This window comes from Lethenteron reissneri, chromosome 7 (genome assembly GCF_015708825.2).
Source record: "Lethenteron reissneri isolate LAM-NWPU_2019-01 chromosome 7, ASM1570882v1, whole genome shotgun sequence".
NCBI classification, from domain to species: Eukaryota; Metazoa; Chordata; class Hyperoartia; order Petromyzontiformes; family Petromyzontidae; genus Lethenteron; species Lethenteron reissneri.
In genome coordinates this window covers 5,654,454-5,673,315 of record NC_083785.1, presented here as the reverse complement: position 1 = coordinate 5,673,315, position 18,862 = coordinate 5,654,454, and the positions used below count along the sequence as shown (strand labels likewise).

General features: G+C 49.8%; 1 protein-coding gene across 2 annotated transcripts in view; it reads right to left on the bottom strand.

Moving 5' to 3' along the window:
• Positions 1-959: 959 nt before the first annotated feature.
• The window catches only part of DLEC1 (DLEC1 cilia and flagella associated protein), a 30,762-nt gene continuing 12,859 nt past the window's right edge, over positions 960-18,862 (bottom strand). For both annotated transcript variants that reach the window (XM_061574186.1, XM_061574196.1), the window contains exons 17-38: positions 17,994-18,156; positions 17,241-17,334; positions 15,987-16,117; positions 15,258-15,526; positions 14,341-14,494; positions 13,501-13,611; positions 12,502-12,656; positions 11,873-12,058; positions 10,299-10,378; positions 9,740-9,891; positions 9,199-9,311; positions 8,840-8,910; positions 8,104-8,327; positions 7,329-7,448; positions 6,604-6,726; positions 6,310-6,404; positions 5,883-5,967; positions 5,286-5,501; positions 4,350-4,463; positions 3,206-3,365; positions 2,706-2,808; positions 960-1,734 (exon numbers count right to left, since the gene is read on the bottom strand). In XM_061574186.1, the coding sequence (XP_061430170.1) occupies positions 1,611-1,734; positions 2,706-2,808; positions 3,206-3,365; positions 4,350-4,463; positions 5,286-5,501; positions 5,883-5,967; positions 6,310-6,404; positions 6,604-6,726; positions 7,329-7,448; positions 8,104-8,327; positions 8,840-8,910; positions 9,199-9,311; positions 9,740-9,891; positions 10,299-10,378; positions 11,873-12,058; positions 12,502-12,656; positions 13,501-13,611; positions 14,341-14,494; positions 15,258-15,526; positions 15,987-16,117; positions 17,241-17,334; positions 17,994-18,156 (3,043 nt within the window). In that variant the 3' untranslated portion in view covers positions 960-1,610. The remainder of the gene's footprint in view (positions 1,735-2,705; positions 2,809-3,205; positions 3,366-4,349; positions 4,464-5,285; positions 5,502-5,882; positions 5,968-6,309; positions 6,405-6,603; positions 6,727-7,328; positions 7,449-8,103; positions 8,328-8,839; positions 8,911-9,198; positions 9,312-9,739; positions 9,892-10,298; positions 10,379-11,872; positions 12,059-12,501; positions 12,657-13,500; positions 13,612-14,340; positions 14,495-15,257; positions 15,527-15,986; positions 16,118-17,240; positions 17,335-17,993; positions 18,157-18,862) is intronic.

Below are 18,862 nucleotides of genomic sequence, written 5' to 3'. Positions count from 1 at the left end.
AGATAATTCCCTGCAGTCACAAAAGCTTTAAATCGAAATTGAATATTTATAGTGGAGGAATCCGATGAGCTATGAAGCTTTTTCTCGCAGAAGTCCAGTTATGTTGAACTTGTTCTTCTTTATCGTTCGTAGCCAACCGTGCTCATCGGAGCCGTCTCAACAATGCACCAGTATAAGTCACTGTATGATAATACATATAATGTAACCGTTTTCATTGTGTCAGTGACGACTCATTTTGTTCTAGATTTGAAGTTTTCGTGACTGCAAGGATCCATACTTTTTGGTTTTTTCGGTAAAGTCACGTAGGCAAAAAATAAAATAAATAGATAAAACAACTATTTAGTTGTAGGTTAAAAATCAAATTAACACCACAATTTAGTTTTCATTTAAAATTTATTTCCTTTTTTACCTACGTGACTTTACCGAAAAAACCAAATAGTATGACTCACTTTGTGTTTGAATAATACTCCTTATGGATGAAGTGGTGGCGCAATGTTCGTTCCCATTCCTCGCTACGGGTGACACTCAGGATCAGAATCTTTGTTTCGACTGCAGGAGGAATCCGATGAGCTATGAAGCTCTTTTTCACAGACGTCCAGGAGGGCCACGTGGTCAGCAAGTTACACCAACAATCAAAGCTGAGCAAGTCACTAATAATAAATATCTGAACGCTGCTGGGCAGCTTTCACCAACCCGCGTGGAGCACTCTGGTCAAGCTACCCGTGACCACCACGGCGTGGGGAGTCCTTCATCCAGCAATGGACTGACAGGGCCGTGAATTCTGAGCCATCACTTGTGCACAGAACCACACGTTAAGCATACATCCCATCAAAACCAATAGCGAGATTGTCAAGTGACTGCGTTTATTCACGATCCTAATGCTTGTGATCCTGTCTCCTTATTCACAGCGGCTCTCTATGTACAACCAGTGCTGATAAATACATGACAGACTCTTTTCATCAATGTACACTGCGGCTTTATTTGAAACAAAATAAACAAAACAATAATGAATGCTGTTCGCTCATTCATGTCGGCACTATGCGATTATATAAACTTTTTGTCCTTCCACCGTGAAGAATGTGGACTTTTCGTGTTTTTCTGATTATGGGATTCATGCTCGAGAGTGGCGGCACAATGGTTAGCGCACTTCACGATGAAACAAGTTTCCCTAAGTTAAATTCTATCGGGAGCGAGTGATATCTGAACAGGTCCCACTGACCAGCGTGGTGAAGCATAGTCAAACAACCCCCAACACCAACACGGCCTGGAGAGGTCTTCATCCAGCAGCGGATTGACATCACTACCCTTTGAGCAGGCATTCAGCCCTCTGTAAATCAACTGCTGGATGAAGGATTTTCCCATTCCGCATCTTCATGAGGATTGTTTTATTATACTGTTCAGTGCGAGTTGGTAAATGACTAATTCAGACATCATTGCCACTGTTGTTAGCCGTGACCGAAAATCAACTCAGGTCACCGGGTTCATAGTGCAGCACAGCACGCTAGCCACTGTACCACTACTTCCCAGCTCTTTACTATTTTCTCGTAACCCAGAGGACGGCACCGATGGGTCCCCAGCACCCGTGCCCTCTGTCCCTGAGCTTTGGCCTCTCAAGTGGTCCTCAGGGCCTCGTGTTTGCCATCGAAGGAGCCGCTCCCAGACAGGCCGATGCTGGGTGGTTGTTCTCCCAGAAGGCCGAGGACACACAGCTCTGCGTGACTCTCCGCGGGCTTCCTGTACCGTGCACACACAACCACGTGTTTACATCGACACAATACTTTACATAAGGCGAGAACAAATCTGGGAGGCTCAACCGGGACACGTCTTCGGTCATCATGCCCGTGCAATCACTCGCCCCGCCTGCACAGCGAGCTACAGCGCTCGTGTGGTCGTTGGCCCCGCTCACTGCTCATAGGCCAAGACGACTCCACTGCCAACCTTGCCCACTACTGAGGCTAGACCGCACCTCCGACTAGCACGGTTGGCTACGTACGGTGCGAAAGAAGTTCAACATACACACAGATCACCGTCCTTTGCCCATATCATGAGTCAAGCGTGTAAGCCAGACATTTTAAATCTGGGACACAATCCCAATGTTCACTTAATATTCAAGGCACTAGGTCATCCTTTGTGAAACAGGACGTTTGTTTACCTAAAACTACACAGGGAGTCTTTTATATGCTCGAGTGCTCGTAAAACGACTCCCCCATTCACTAATTCAGGACACGATTAATGTATTCGTCTGGCCGGCAGGGGGCGAGAGATCTGCGAGTTTCAGCGCGAGATGCAGTTAAAGGACTGGCAAGTGCGAACCGAACAGGTTGAAGTTGGAAGTAATAAACATCATGTTCCTTGGACTCTAAGACTTATAATATTGCTTTGATCATCCAAGATTATACAATTAGTATTTTTTTTATTTTGATCACTTTCACCTCTCGTACTATTTATTCCACATGCACCGCAATGGACGAATTCATTGCTTCACTAATCAAATTGTGATGCCAAATTTCGCTATTTATTAAGTAGCGATTGTCGCCACCGGGAAATGCGTGCGGATTGTCACTGTCTCCATAAGAGCGTGAGAAATATGCCAAATGCGCGCGGCTTGAGCGTTCTGAACTATTCCCCGTAGCTACAAAGCCTCAGTTGATGCAGTAGAGCGTAATGGTTTCAACAGTCCGCCAGTGTGAGAGCGAGTGCGTCACCGTGCTGTGAAGGAGACGTGCAGCTGCGTGGAGCCGTGAGGTGCAAGGGTGCCGTTCCGAGGCGAGACCTCAAAAGACCCATTTTCCTCGCCGGACTCGCTCTCTGGCAAACACACACAAGCAACACACAAATACAAACGTAAACACGCACACACGCTGGCACGCCCGCACTCCACTCACAAGTCACATTCTTAAATCCTTGAATGTTTATGACACAGGGTATTGGTATGAAACCACAGGCTGCCAACCATCCACCACAGTTGCCATATGAAAACCAGACTTAAGATTGCTTTTGAAATGACTCCAAAACCCTGACATTAAGGGCGGCGCGACTGCACAGCGGAGCACAACATGATGCTGTGCGTTTGATTTTATCACTTGACACGTTTTGCTATCGCGCCGCTGGGACGCTACATCTTGTTTATGGCGGTGATGATTTTGGCAGCAGAGTCACACGTAACTCGCCAAACAAGTCGCTCCGGTCGCGAACGGCGACTTACGGACGTGCGCAGACCAGTGGCCGCGTGCCGCGCCACGGTTCACGATGGTGGCGAGGCGGGCGCGCCGTTGGCCGACGAGACACGGCCCAAAGTGAAGGGCTCCTTCTGGCACGCGCAGCTCCAGGCAAGGCATGTAGACAAACGCTTCCAGAGGGACGCTCTGCGGGGAGGAGAGGGACCTTACGCGTAGACAACAGGGGCGAACGAACCCACGGCACACGGGACATCTCTGGCCTGTGACATAATTTCACAGTTCAGGTTTCAAGTTTATTTTGTTTAACCAGATGAGAACTAAAGAGACCAGAACACCCTAATTTGCAAGAGTGGCATCATGGGGCATTAGTCTGCCAGTAGGGGGCAATGGATGGTATGTATAATCCCGGATGATTAAATTTAAGATAATTTTCGAATGCAGTAAATTTGGACCCTGATGGCGGCAAAAGAATGGCCTACTCTTGCGAATGCTGTCAGGGGATCTTTAACGTCGATGGCGCGGGGTATTATTATTATGGTTATTACACCCGCAGAATTAATTAGGGCAGCTGCCGGATTTTAACCGTTTCAACAAGCGGCGAATGTGTGGTTGCTAGGCCATACCACTTCCCATATTTATTATTTGTATGTAAAACACAAAGAAACATTGCCCCTTACTGAGAAACCTAGCAGATGATTGAGATTCAGTGAGGGTTTCTTGGTTTGTAAATGTAAATAAATTTTACTTATACTGTATAGCCCGTGGTCACAAGAGACCTACCACTTTAAAACAGCCTGAAACAATATTTATCCCTATCTGGAAGCATCTTAGCCACATAATCGGGCACACAGCTGTTTTTCTAATTCTCTGTCGCTGCAAGGGACTCTTACAGTTGTGTGTGGTTAAGCAATACGTGGGCATGCCCACGTCTTCCAACACGTCTGGTCAACACTGAAGAGTAGACAAAATACCCTCTAAGTTCGCTCTTGTAAAACGCCCTTCCACCATCAGTGGCGTGAGCAATCAATTACAGGGCCACACCTTTACCGCTGTTTTGTGCAATAGCTCGCAGTGATAAAACGATCTCTCGCTCGTCTTGCGAGTGGATACAACCAACCCAAACGTTCGTTTTCTCACCGCGGGCTGCCCATGCTTCCCGGACAGACAGACCTGTTGGGTGCGGTTGCTGTAGTGGACAGTGAGCTGTCCTTGCACGCGTAGCGTGAGGTCTCCGCCCCGCCTCTCCTCCAGCAGCTCGGGCGACAGCTGGAACCCAACCTCCACCTGTAGCGGCACGCACAACACCCTGAGCGCACGCCTGCCCAGCAGGGCCGGTGCAAGGGGGTGCCGGGGCGGGCCCCGCACCACCAAACGTACCGATGGCCCCCCGCCCACATTCACTCTGCTGAGCGCTGAATCGCTGTCATGGTGGCCCCCCACGCTACAGCGCTACAGGCCCCCTCTCCATCCGAGAGTAGCTGGAGCCGGGCCTGCTGTCAAGTGGTCAGAAATTCATCTTGGCTTATTAACCAGGGTTGCCAACTCTGAGGCACAAAAAATAGGACATAGTAGAATGTATCTCGTGATCTATTTCATGATACATTCTACTTCTCTTATCTCACAATACCAGAAGATTCACTGTCTTGAATTAGTGGTGTACTATTACACAACTGGCAAAATCCGAGACTTTTAGGACCCAGGAAAGAGGTTGTACTCGGAAAACCAAGACAGCCAGCAACTCCAATATTAAGCTACACTCACTTCTGATGACGAACTTACATACAGCAGATTTTCCAAATTTCCCACACACAGAGGTCATACGTTGTCCGCTACTTTGCCAGTCCCCTCCCAGCCAATCTACAGCCAAGTGTCTTGCCATCTCGTATAGATTCCCTCTCAGTGGCGTCGGGATCGAGTGTGCAGGTGGTGCAACTGTACTGGGGCCCACAGACCGTAGGGGCCCATGCGTTGGGCTACCAAGAAAGGGGGAAGGTGAACAGGGGACCCCAATTCATTCCATGTACCAGGGCCAATGCCAACCATGCTACGCTACTATTCCCTCTGTATTCAACGGTCGGTCAGCCCTGCCTGGCCCCACCGTCTAACCTGGAGGCTGTGTTGAGGCATCAGAGTGATGGTGTCGGCAGACTCCCCGCCGTCGCTGGGCGTGGTGTGCTGCGGCCGGGCGGCGGGGTTCTGTTGGCCGGGCAGCGCGGGCTGCAGCAGCGCGAAGTTGCCCGACGTCTGTAGGCGGAAGCTGAGTGCCGCTCCCACCTCGTTGCGCAGCGCCATCCGCTGGGTCTGCACACTCTCCCTCTCCACCTGCGTGGACATGGACCCGCGCTCGTAATATTTCAGCTACGCATAAACCAAACGGGTTGCTGAAAAGGTTTCCGGCATGTACAACCATAAGCCTACTGCAATCTGTCGAACGTTTAATGTACATGTGATATTTATTTTGGTCAGTGCTGATTGGTGAAAGCGGGGAGCATAGCCAAGGGCGGATAAAAGTACGGAACAATTGATTTTGCTGCACTATCCATAACAGCGTTCCAAACCTAAAACAAACCAGGTTCAACCCTGTTTCCCTTCCGAGATCTGATGAGAACGAGTGCAGTGCAGGTGGTTTGATCACAGGCAATGTTTAATTGTATTTGTTCTGATTAAAATGTATGTAATTTTCATTGACAGAGTGAGACGCACCTTTCCATCTTTAATGAGGTCGCTGGCCTCAGCGTGGAACTTGAGTCCCCTGTCCCCTTCGTCCACGTCCATCTGCACAGTCAGCCTGGCACAGGGAAAGCACGGACATACACGTGGCGAAATGTACTCGAGCACGGACCTCGGATTGCTGACACGACGTGTCGTAAGGAGAAGAGAGGAAGGAGAGTGATGAACATGGAAGCACCAGGACAGAGACCGAGAGCCAGGCCTAGAAGGAAGCGGTGAGTAGCGGTGAGGCCGGATTGCTGAGTGGAGGTTGAGATGATGGCCCAGGAGAGGAATGAGTCTAGAAAGGGGACCAGGACGGCAGAGCCCACGTGAGTGGGAAACTTTGCAGGAACGAGGGAAAGGTTTTCCGTGTCTATGTGGCAAACTTCTCTGTGGAACATTCATATGCGTGACGAACATTGCCTGTCTGACGAAAGCCTGCAGGTCCACACGAAGAGGTGGCACTTCGTATCCATGTGGTCGGTCCACCTTCTCTGGGACGCACACCACATCCTGGAGCAGCCGCACAACACCAACAATAAAACAACAGAAGTTCCCCTCTGGGAAGAAAACGTAGCTCGCCTGCATTGTCTTTGTGGGTAATTTTGTATTTCCACAGTCACCCTACTCTGAGGTGCATTATGGGATTGAAGGTGTGCAATTAGTGATCGAGGGCCATGCGGGTTCAAGGGTCAAGAGAGGAAGTGCCCACCTGCTGGTCGAGGCTCAGGTATCCGAGCACGAAGCCGGCACACTCGGCACGCGATTCGATGTCTGTCAGGAGCAGCGGCGTGAACGACACGCCTATGGTGGCGTGGCCCCGCGCCGGCACCACCTGGGCACACGCGGAGCGACCGCACGCACGGCGGTGCAGGGAATAGTGATGCACACCTACGATCGAGCGCTTGGGAAGCAAAGAGTTGGTGGATCTCGTAATGTCGATTGGAGAAACTTCAAAACCCGCTTGGCTGCAGGGTGGCCAGAAGAAGGCAGTACAACAAGTGGGACCGTGACCACGTAGATTTTTTTCAGTGTTATCCCCGCGTACGTGTGGTGCGTTTTCTCTGGGTACTCCCGTTTCCTACCGCATACAAAACACTGCCAAAAAAGGGGAATTTGGCCAAACAGCACATAACAGCATAATCCTGAAGAAGTCTTGCAGCTCATTGAGACTTTCTTGCCTTGATCAAGGTGAAGTTCTAGAGACCTCTTATAGGGGATATTTGGCCTACTCTTCCACTCTGGCCAAACATCTTGGAAGACGTGGAAGTACTCGTTATTTTTACAAACCGCACGAGGTTTTACATACAGAAGAAGAGAGCTCCTCATCTTACTGTATCGCTTTCCTCTCCCCGTCATGTTACACGTTAACACACAGTTTGCTTGGTAGGTGGTTTATGTGGCACGCCGGGAGGCAATGGACCACGTATCCCCTACCATCTGGCTTGGAGTGATGCAGTACGGGAAGTCGGATTCCATCCCCTCGTGTTCCCGCAGGCGGACCTTGATGATGTCACGACGCGCCGGCGCACCCTCCACCACGTCCTTCTCCAAACTCTGCGAGGTGATAACACCCACGGTGAGCCACGTGGGTCACGGCCTGTTTACCGCTGGCCCTTATGTAAGCTATTGCTCATGTTTGCGCACGCACGGTTGGCTACGTACGGTGCGAAAGAAGTTCAACATACATACAATCCGTATTGAAATAAACCAAGGCAAAATAGACATGTGACTGAGGCAGAATGCTTTCAATCGGTGCATATGACCTACTGCGACCTATGGACTGGACACATGGACTGTGTTATAATCATGGAACAAAAATCTGAAAAGGATGCAAAAAAAGTGTGGAGAGATGCATGCTGGGTATTACACTTTGAGAAAAAGAACATGGAGCACACGAATCGTGAAACAAATGCAAACTACAGACATTATTTTGACTTAAAAACAGTAAGTGGCCATGGGTAGGACCCATCACAAGGAGTAATGGCAAGTGGAGAAACCTGGCGATGGAATGTCAGCCAAATGAGGGAACAGGCCCGAAGGAGAATGTCCATCGCTGAGACTGAGCGAAAAAATCAGTTGACGCGCAGCAGCGACATGAACCCGTGGCGCCAACAGCCAGCAGTGGCTAGAGCACGGCTGCTTGATGACGGATATATAATATTCGTAGATAGTTCATGCGTCCCGCGTCGGGTACGTGGCAGCGCCGAACCTCTGGGCTGCTTGGGACAGAGATGTCGTCCTCCTCGTCGAGAGTGAACCTCTCCACCCAAGGCATGGGCCCACGGCGCTCGCTGGGCACGGCGGCCTCCGTGGCGAGCAGCTCATTGCCGTCGGCGTCCCTCAGAGGGAAGGGCTGCCCGTAGCACAGCAGCAGGTCCAGCAGGCGCCCGTCTTGGCTCTCCACGTTGTACGACTCCCAGTCCACACGTACAGCTGCACCACAGACAAACGCGATTATGCCCCATGGTACGCAGGCTCGGTCAAGGCACATCGCTAGCACAGCGCTTGATACATTTAAAGAAAGAAGAAAAAAAAATTCAGCCCTTTGTCAACCCATTGCTGGATGAACGTCTCCTCACACTGCGTCAGTTGCTTGACCATACTTCACCACACTGGTCAGTGCGGGTTGGCAAAGTGGGGGCCCAGGACCGGTCAGTGTCACTCACCACAAATGTGAGCAGTGGCTTTGAACTGAATTTAGGTATCTCACCACTGCACCACTACCCCATCCTAGAAAAGCAATACAAACATGTAGTGGTTCCATAAACGTGCCACAATAATGTTGGAAATTATGTGTTCGCATAGGTTAAACTCTAAGCCCAAATCAGGGTGGGCCAATTATATTTAAATGCAACTACACGACAAAGTACCAACAATTTTAACACACTCACAAATAGGGTTGTGAGTCTGTATATTGCTAAGTCAACATTCATATGAATTCCTACCAAAAGGACTGGTGTTGTTGATCCTCAGCGAGCGCGAGACCGTGTCCCCTCCTGAAACATGTGTCCCAAACCTGGCAAACACACAATCACAAAGCACCACCACCGCACCCCAGTCACAGCTCATTGACTTCATGTGCAGGAAATATTGACACCATCTGTAAACCACAGGCAGCATACTGTGTGACCGTCTTACCTGAATTAAAAAAATACCTGTTTTCCCAATCTGCAATCCTGCACATTCATCTCTTCAAGCTCCCTCCCTTGCCCCCCTCCCCCATTCCCCCACAAACCCCTCTATTTTGGCCACAGCGACAGAGTGCGTCTGTGTGTTGTGCTGTGGGACAAAGCGGGAATCACACCTGACAATGGGGCGTGTGCTGGGGTCCTTGAGAAGCCCAGTCAACTGCAGGTGCAGAGGGCATCCATGCACCGACATCCTCACTGGGACCTCCACAGGCTCCAGGTCCCCGACCTGCCAGCGTTCCATTCATTATACTGTCAGTGGTATTACTACTACTGCGGTTGTTTACCCAGTTGAAGGCTCATTGCATTTCAAGACTCTTTTTCAGGAAGGTCTTACCAAGTTTTCTCCATAGGGAGCGATGTTGCTGTGTGAATCCCAAATGAGTAACATTTCAGCAGTGGGATGTTTGGCCAACACCAGCAGACACATCCTGTGTGATTTTAGCCATGCAAGGAAATCCATGCAGGACACACACCCGAGTCAGAAATCGAAGCGCAAGTGTTACCGCTGCTCCACCCATTACCAGCAGCATCGTTCGTAACCTTCACGCCGCATCAGTGCAAACCATCGTCGTAGCCACCGGAGAGATTTGCACTGGCTCCCCAGAGCAGGCCAAGGCAGGGCGAGAGTGGAGTTGTGGAATTGTAGGCGGTGACCTGACAGAGCAGCCGGTCGCGGTAGTGCCCCCACATGTCGCTGACCGCCGTGACGGCCACCTCTTGGCGAGAGAAGGCGCCCAGCGTGCCAGCGCTTGGCTCGCACGTAAAGGCAGCTCCCCTCCCCGCCAGCAGTGCAGCCTCTCTCACCTCTGGGAAGCAAGAAGCACATTGTCGTTCCAACACGTGGGTTTGTACAGCTGGTTTCAGTTCATCACATAAAACTATGCCTCTGAGTGTAACAGAGCTGTTTGACGTGTGATTCCCAGCCCCGGTCAACATCAGTGGCGAGTGGAATCTGAACCAGCACCCCCCCCCCACGGCAACCCACACAGACCAGCGTGGTGAAGTATGGTGACACGACGACTCCTATGACCGGAAGCAGTGGATTGATGAAGGTCTGTAAAAGTTACAGCTGTTTATAGATTGAAATTACTGCGCTAAAAACATCAAATACACAAACTAATGTACTTCATGAAACATTTTAACCTTGCGACAGGCACCTCCGTGGAGTATCTGTGGATGATTAATACAGCACCGGAGAGACTGGAGGGCTCACCTGCCTGCCGTTTGCTGGGGGGCTTTCGAGGCATGCTCGCCTTGTTGAGGGCTTTTGTCAGAAGAAGGCTGCTGTCCATTCTATTGATGTGGGACAAACACATCTACGTTAAAAAAGCACTTCATTCTAAATACAGTCATACCCCGGTTCACGTCGGGGACGCGTTCCTGAAAGGTGCGATTACGAATATCGAAACGACGCCAATCAAAGCAATTTACAGGGTAGTAGGTGGAAGCGAAGGCTGAGAGATGACGGATAACGAGAAATGACGATGGTGTAGGCGACGTAAGCGTCGGTTGAGGCGATGCAAATCGGGTATCGGCATTAATACGGTGACGACGTATTTGTGAAATGTCGTAAAAGGGGTAAACGTAGATCTGGGTATGACTGTACCATGGAGTCTGAGCACTGCGCTTTTGTGACGAGGTCACACGTCCACCAGTCACAATGGCTCCCATGCTCTCGAAGCATTGCTCATTTCCTGTATGCCAGTGGTGGAAATGCTACAATCCTATGGAAGTGGCGGGTCTGTCCATAGGACAACTACTGCTTGTTTCCCCACAAACCGAAATTCATTTAATTCCCCTGAGGAACATGTTGAAATGAATTGGCCCCCATCCAGAAAAAGAGCTTTATAGCTCACCGGATTTCTCCAGCATAAATAAATATTCTGAATTCCGTGCCGCTCACTCTCCCACTACGCCACCTCACCAGAATGTCGTAGTTACATTTTATTAATTGAGGTGGTGCAATAAACAAACAGGTTCAAAATGAAAACCTGATTTTGCCTTGCTTCCAAAACATGTTGCATTAGTCTGTCAATACCACGTTAAACTGCCCAGGGCACATAGCAAAGTAAGGTAAGGGGAAGTTTCAGGGCTATAAATATGGGTGTCATGGCTAGATACACATGTGTACAGTCGTGATCGGAATTCAGAGAAACAACGGAGATGTGGGAAAAGCGAGACACAATCAGAGAGGGGAGCGTGTCTTGGTACTAACCCAGGCGCACTATTTACGTCTTTTTATGACAAAGTAGAGTAGATAGAAACGATTTACAAATGTTTAACAAGTATACATGATACGAATATAACCCCCTGCAACAACTGCGTGGTTTTGTACGTGTGCCGTGAACGCTCGAGTTATCGTTTCAGCCGTGGTGGGACTGCATGTCTGTCAAAGGGTATGTGCTGTAATGTTGGATGTAGTCAGAGAGATGACATACTGTGGACATGTGCTGCTCGGCTCACATGAAGCCCTATTGCCAACCACCCCCCCCCCCCCACTTCCTTGGGAAAATCGAGGACAGAAGGACAAAATGAAGACAAAGGTGGACGTGGTGGTGGTGGGATGATATTGAGAAGTGGACTCAGCTCAGCATGGGGAACATCAGCAAAGCTTGTGCTGAGAGGAAGTGCTGGCACATGTTGACTGTCGACCTCCACACCTGGAGCTGGCACGGGTAGATGGATGGACGGAGAGTGGTGTGCGTGCGTCACCACGTGTTACATGTAATGAGGTCGGGGTGCGCGTGCGAGAATGTGGTGCGGACACCGGCGGTGCGAGCTCATCACCGCGTGTTGCGCACGGCGAGGCCGGACGGAGTCGGGGGAGGAGCCCCACTGAAGTATTCAACCCGCACGTGGAACGCAGCCTCGATGGCTGTCTGGTTGGTCATGACCAGCGTCCTTGTGACAAAATCACCGAGCTTCACCTCCGAGCCAAAATCGAGCAGCAGCTCCTCTGACGGTATCTGCACGCTGACGCAACAAGAGACACGTCGCACAAACAACACGCTTATCAGCGTGGTGAAGTATGGTGAAATAACCCCCATGATCTCCACGGCATAGGGAGACCCTCATTCATCAGTGGATTGACAAGGCATGTGCCATGGATATGTATGTACACATATTCCTATCGTTGCTGCACTTCAATGCTCCCACATCTATGCTCCCCACCTTCACTAACCTGCACTGACAAGCGTGGCAAAGCACGGTCAAATAATCCCCATGATCCGCATGGCACGAGGAAGCGCTCGTCCAGCAGTGGATGAATAAGAGGGCTGTGCGTGTCTGTCATTATTATATCAGGTACACATCTTCTTGGCGACTTTCCCAGCTCAGCATAGTACAGTTAGACAATGCACTTCGGCACCGCCCTCTGCTGCTCGTCACGTAGCCCGGCACGTCACTCCGCGGCCTACCTAGAAACACCGGTGGCAGCGTTTGGAGCGGAGGCGCCGGACCCGGGCGTGGAGAAAGTGACGTGGAGGCCCTGTGCCCGGGCCTGCACAAGCAGCAGTAGCGGCTCGTCCATCCCGGCCACCGAGCAGGGCAGCACCAGGTCACGGAGCTCGTCCTGCGGAGGAGCCCAATGCTGGAGCGTTGCTACTACTATGCTTGTTTACGCAGGAAAGCCTCACTGAGTCTAAAGACTCCACTTCAGGAGGGTCACGCCAAGTTAGCCCAGTAGAGGTCGATGTTGCTGCTGCGTGTAATCCCAAATGAGTAATTTGCAGATCGTTTTTGATCATTTGGATAAATGGCCAATACCAGTTACAATGTGTTTTTTTGGCTATAAAAGGAAACAGGAGAGCCCGGAAGAAACCCGTGCAGAACAGGGCGAGATCACACAAACTCCTCACAGAAAGGTGCCCGAGTCGAGAATCGAACCCAGGCTCTCCTTGCTCTACAAGGCACAAGTGTTATGACTGTGCCATTCTGGCGCTCATGACCACCCCACGTGTCACGTCTCACCAACAGACGCACCCCATACACAAAGTCCCATCCAGTGCGATGTTCTAGAAATAGTACTAAATATACAATATCGCAAAAAGTTTTTAGAGCCCTTTGGCGTTCCGCGCTTCACGACGGTGTGGAACTATTTGAGAGCCGAAGTGCGACAGCAGCTGCTGAGAGCAGCATGTAAGGAGCGCGACACGTGGCCCGGGACTGCCTCTTCAGTGTTCATGTGCAAGGTCTGCGGTTACTTCTGTGCTGCCCGCATTGCTCGCCAGAACCACATGAAGGCACACGGATATCATAACTAACCTTCTCACAGGCAGTCATCGTCGATCTGACGTGACAGCCAGCATGTGGGGGCCACCGTAACAGCGATATACCACGAGGGAGAGTGAACTTGGGTAGACAAAGGAATACTTGATGGTGAAGGGCCAGCCCTGGCTGGAAGTGCTTTGCCGTACCATGGTGAGTGCCGTAAACTCCACAGAGACGTCCACCTTCTCCCGTGGGCCGATGGAGCCGCTGGCTGGAGTGGCCCTGACACTGCAGCTCTGAGCCTGGGGCCCACACAGCTGCCACCGCAACACGATACACACGTTACGTCACCTTCGCTAAACATGACACATTCACTTAATAACTCCCTTCCTCCAGCTATCCGTGCTGTCGATTACCTGCCTCTGTTTATGACGCTACGATTCACAAACATAGTCTGCAGTAGTTTCACAGTAGAGGACGATGTTGCTATGTGTAATTCCAATTGACTAATTTGCAGATAATTTTTCGAATTTGGCAAATTTGGACCATGACACCGCCACACAATGGCCTTCTTTTAAATCACGGCACGGGGTCTTTAACATCCACTGGGAAGCAGACAGTTCTTATTTTATGGTTCATAAATCCGCAGTGATAACCAGGGCAGCCTGCCCGAATCAAATCACAAAACTCTGCAACGAGCGGCGAACGTGGCACAGCTGGGCCATGTCATCAGACATTGAAATGCTTCAGAAATCCAAATTGCCTTATAATGCATTTAAGGCCGCATCCTGTATAACATTCTGACATCAGAGTTCTGATAAGATTAAAAATGAAACTTCGTGCGATGCTGTGAATATTATGAGCTCATGAGATGCATCCACAAGGTGTGGTCAATCGTAACAAGATTTTAATTACGCACTTCAAATTCAAGCCAACAACACTGGTTCTGGTGAAGAGGCAGTGGAAGGTGATGAAACGGAACTGAAGAAGAAACATAACAGTAATGATGATGATGATATCACTAGAAGTGCTACCACTGCACACACCTGTCCCCAGCTGTAGGTGGTGGCAAGCAGCGTCTGGTTGAGCAGGGAGACCGTCTCAGTGACCACGACGCCCAGGTACACCTCACTCAGCTGCAGGCCGGAGTTGAGCAAGCACACACGAGGGCTCTGCACCTCTGCACATAGCATCACCGGCCTTCACACACACAAGCACATAAGCAAGGCACAGGAACACACGACACGTAACTCATGAAGATCTTTGTATCCCAGTTCTGCGTGACCAATGCTCGGCAATGTATGTATGTTGAACTTTTTCCACACGTAGCCAATCGTGCTAATCGGAGGTGTAATCACGTGCGCATGTGGCAGGAATTAAACAGCCAAGCGCACAGAGGCATTAAACAGAGGAGGATTTCTCACGAAGATGGCCAGTGGCAGCAGTACGTGTATGTCCCCTGCCAATCCACTGCTGGATGAACGCCTCCAGACACCGTATGGGTTTTGGGGGTTATTTCACAATGCTGGTCATTGCGAATTGGAGAGGGTGAGTAGCATAGACATGGGAACATGGTACAGTACAATGGATTGTTCTGCACTGCTCTCTGCTACTCATCACATAGCTGTGCAGCCCTATGGAAGGAAACCTGTGTGTGCATCGTGGTCACCAACTCAAGCACATCCAGCGTTGTGGGATGCTATTGGCATGAACGACGCTATATAAAATTAAAGTATATTTTTATTAACCTTGCTTAGCGTACGAGATTTGGAAAAAAAAATTGGGCACATTCAGGGTGATTTTATTATATAGGCCTCACATTCACAGACGTTAAGCAGAAGACATTTTCTCAAGAAGTTGCCTATTGGCAGCGTGTATGTCAAAAAAAGGTAAACAAAATTGTGAATGAAACACAGCAGTTATGCATGCCACTCATCCCAGCTCCGCACATTCACCCACCCACCTGCTCTCCCCTCCTTCCACCTGCAGCTCCATGTGCGCCTGCAGCGTGAGGCAGCGCTCCGGCCGGAACGTCAGGACAGCCTCGCTGCGGGCACGCGGCGCCAGTTCTCCGCAGCCGGGCGCTGCCACCAGCCCCGCGGGCGCCGCCGCCAGTCGCCAGCGCACGGGCACCTGGCCTGGGTTGCGCAAGCGCAACCTGGCCTCCGCGCTGTCTCCGAGGCGCACCAAGCCGAGGTCCAGTGTGGGTGTCTCCACCAGCAGCTCGGGGCCCTGGGCCAGAGCGGCGGTTGAAGCAGTGATGATTAGGACGCGTGGTTGGAATCGGTTGTAAAAACAAACAATCGCAGACATTGCACTTCAATCGTACTACAAAACTAATGACCCGCGACTACTTTGCGAGAGCGAATAGTAAACAACGAAAAACATATTATAGAATTCATCAGTTGTAAAAATAATAACAATGATAAAAAATTTACAGCCTTTTGTAAATCCATTGCTGGATGAAAGCCTCCCCAAACCATGTTGGTCATGGGGGTTGTTTGACCGTAAGTACACCATGCTGGTTGCTCAGTGTGGGCTGGTGAATTGAGAAGGCTGGCCCAGGACTGTGTTCAGCTTTCACTCACCACTGATGTTAGATATAGCCCTGCGTAGACCTTAGGTCACCGGATTTGAATATTAAATAAAAAATAAATTGGAAACAAGTCAGCGTGGATGGCAGCAAACATACCTTGAACGTGGCCTGTATGTGAAGGGCAATTGGCTCCTGCTGGTGCTTAATGTGGCAGATGAGGGCATGTGCCAGCCGCCCGGGGGCTTTGCCCACCACGCACACCTCACAGCACACGCTGCCTCCCGCCTCTGTCGGTCACACGGCACAAAACCGCGCATGCGTGACAAAACAACAATACCGCATGCCAGCCGATACAAGACTCCAGCTTGGACCGTGTTCGTGAGCATAAGGCAGATTTGAAACACGGTAAGACCAATACTTCTCCCGTGGCCAATCATTATTTTAATGCGGCTGGCTCACGCGAAATTGATTTCTCTAAGACGATTCGTTCATGAAGCCATCCATATATACAGACACAGACACAATTTCAACCGAGATGATGATTATAAACTCAGCCATCATTGGAAAGATGTCATCAACCACTTTGGGTCATGACTTGATTTGTGTTTTCTTGTCAACCTCCACCGTCAGCAGTGTGTGTGTGGAGCAAGGTGCAATGATTTCCTGGAGGCCCTTTTGGTGGAGACCCACTAACTGCCGAGTTGTTTCCTACATTACCGGTAGCTGCCCTTCCCATTCTGCTGACACACTTGGGCTACGCCCATCTCTAAACCTTTATAAACAGTTTGCCTTGAGAAGCTAACCCCCCTTTTTCCTGATGACGACCGCTTGTGTTGTGATCGAAACGTCGTGGGTTTTTATTTTTATTAGATTTTGTATTTTATTTTATTCAGGTTAAAACCAGGCTACAGTCTCCATTATAGACTGCCAGTACACTCATCGAGGTTAAGAACCAGGCTACAGTCTGCGTAATCGACTGCCAGTATGCTCACCGAGGTTAAGAATCAGGCAACAGTCTACAATATAGACTGCCAGTACACTCACTCCGATTTAGAACCAGGCTACAAGTCTACATGAGTGTGTTTTTTATTCACTTTAATTTTATAATTATTTTTCTATCTACGTGACTTTACCGAAAGAACCAAAGAATAAGACTCCAGCTAGCGCACTACCACTACTACGACTACACAATTTGTATTTACAAAGCATCTAAATGCAAGCGTGTCTCAAAACACTGTAGGCAAGTTTGTGAGCAGAAGCAGTGGGCATCGTTGTTTTTATAGAGGCAGTCAGCCATAGGCAGAGGAAATGAAGGTAGGTCTCGAGCGTGAACTAAAACGAGGGACAGGGAGTCAAAAGTACGGATGGCTGGGGGTACAGAGTTCACAAAGTCACGTTCCAAAGTCTCACCAACTTCTCCCTCTGAGGGCTTCACCTCCACCTGGTGCGGTTCCATCATCTGGTCCCAGTGGAACCTCATGGTCGCTGCGCTCACGTTCCTAAGCTGCGCAAGAACACCCACACGAACGCGATCGATGAGTGCCGTTAAACATTGTCACGTGCTAGCGTTGCTGGCAACGCTTTGTGCCTCAGACTTATACTCACCAGACACTCTGAGCAGACACCCACCACACAGCACACATCCCTCACCACTCACTTGATACCTATCACTCACTCGCTCACCAATCACCAGACACTACGCACCTCCGATTAGCACAGTTGGCTATGTATGGTGCGAAAGAAGTCTAACATACATACTCACCACTCACCTAGCACTGACAATTACCCTCTCCTCACCATGCACCACATCCTCACTGATAACAGACTAACACCACTTGTGCATTACATCAACCACTTACACTTCCCACTTCATATTAGCAGCTGCTGAATCAAAACACTACATTTCCCACTTCACATAAGCGACCTTCCTTGTGGCCACTACTCAAGTGCACTCGAGCCAAACGCCGTTATTCTGAATAACAAACTATAATAATTTGTGATACCGTGTTGGAAATGTTGCCCAAGCACAAACAACAAAAATGCAACACATTCATCAATCACACTGCCATAAATCAGTATCTCTCTGTCAAAACATTGCAAAAGACGTGTATTTTTTCATTCCGGGGGCCGAGTATGTTGAGATTCTGTGACTGTCATTGGCACCTGGAATGGGCGGTAAGTGGGGTGGCCCACGTACACGTCCCCAGGCAGGCAGACTGCAGGGGGCTCGAGCAGCACTCGGAAGGGCTCCGATTCACCTTTGACCTCCACCTCCAGAACGATGACATCAGTGACACCCTGACCCTGGGCAGCATGGACTGTCGACCTGCAGTTTGAGAAACGACACCAACAGGGCTTCCTTTCAGCCGGCTCTGTCCGCGGTGGGTGATCTGGAAAGTATTTATCAACTCGGCACACAACATCCATTATTTGTCTCACTTTGGCTGTGGCTTCTAGTCAGGTGCCAAATACTCGTGTCTGTCAGCGACCCGCGAAAATATTAAGTCAGAATTTAAGCCCTGGGCATGTATCTCATCATAAAGCAACACATTTTCTATTCTTAGCAGACTGCACCTCAGTGGATGTGGAGCCATTAATATACAGTAGTGTACAGTATATCACAATTCTAATTACTGTATGTCACTATTATCTTTGGACATATGCGGGCATAGCCCTTGTTTCAATCCACTGCTGGATGAGGGCTTCCCTGAGCTGTGTGGCTCGTGTGGGTTATTTGACCATACTTCGCCACGCTGGTCAATGGGGATTGGTAAAGGCAGGCAGATCAGACATGGTAGCGTAAGAGTACGGTACAACAATGGATTTGTCTGCACAGTCTTCTGCTGTTCGCCACATCGCCCCGCACCAAATCATATGCAGAGCACCGATATCAACAAAACTCGGACGCTAAGCCGGGTCTTGTTTGGATAGAGCTTGCTTGGATCACCACGATCATCTTTAATGTAATATATTTATTGTTTTATTTTAAACACAGATTTTGTTGGCTACGTACGGTGCAAAAGAAGTTCAAC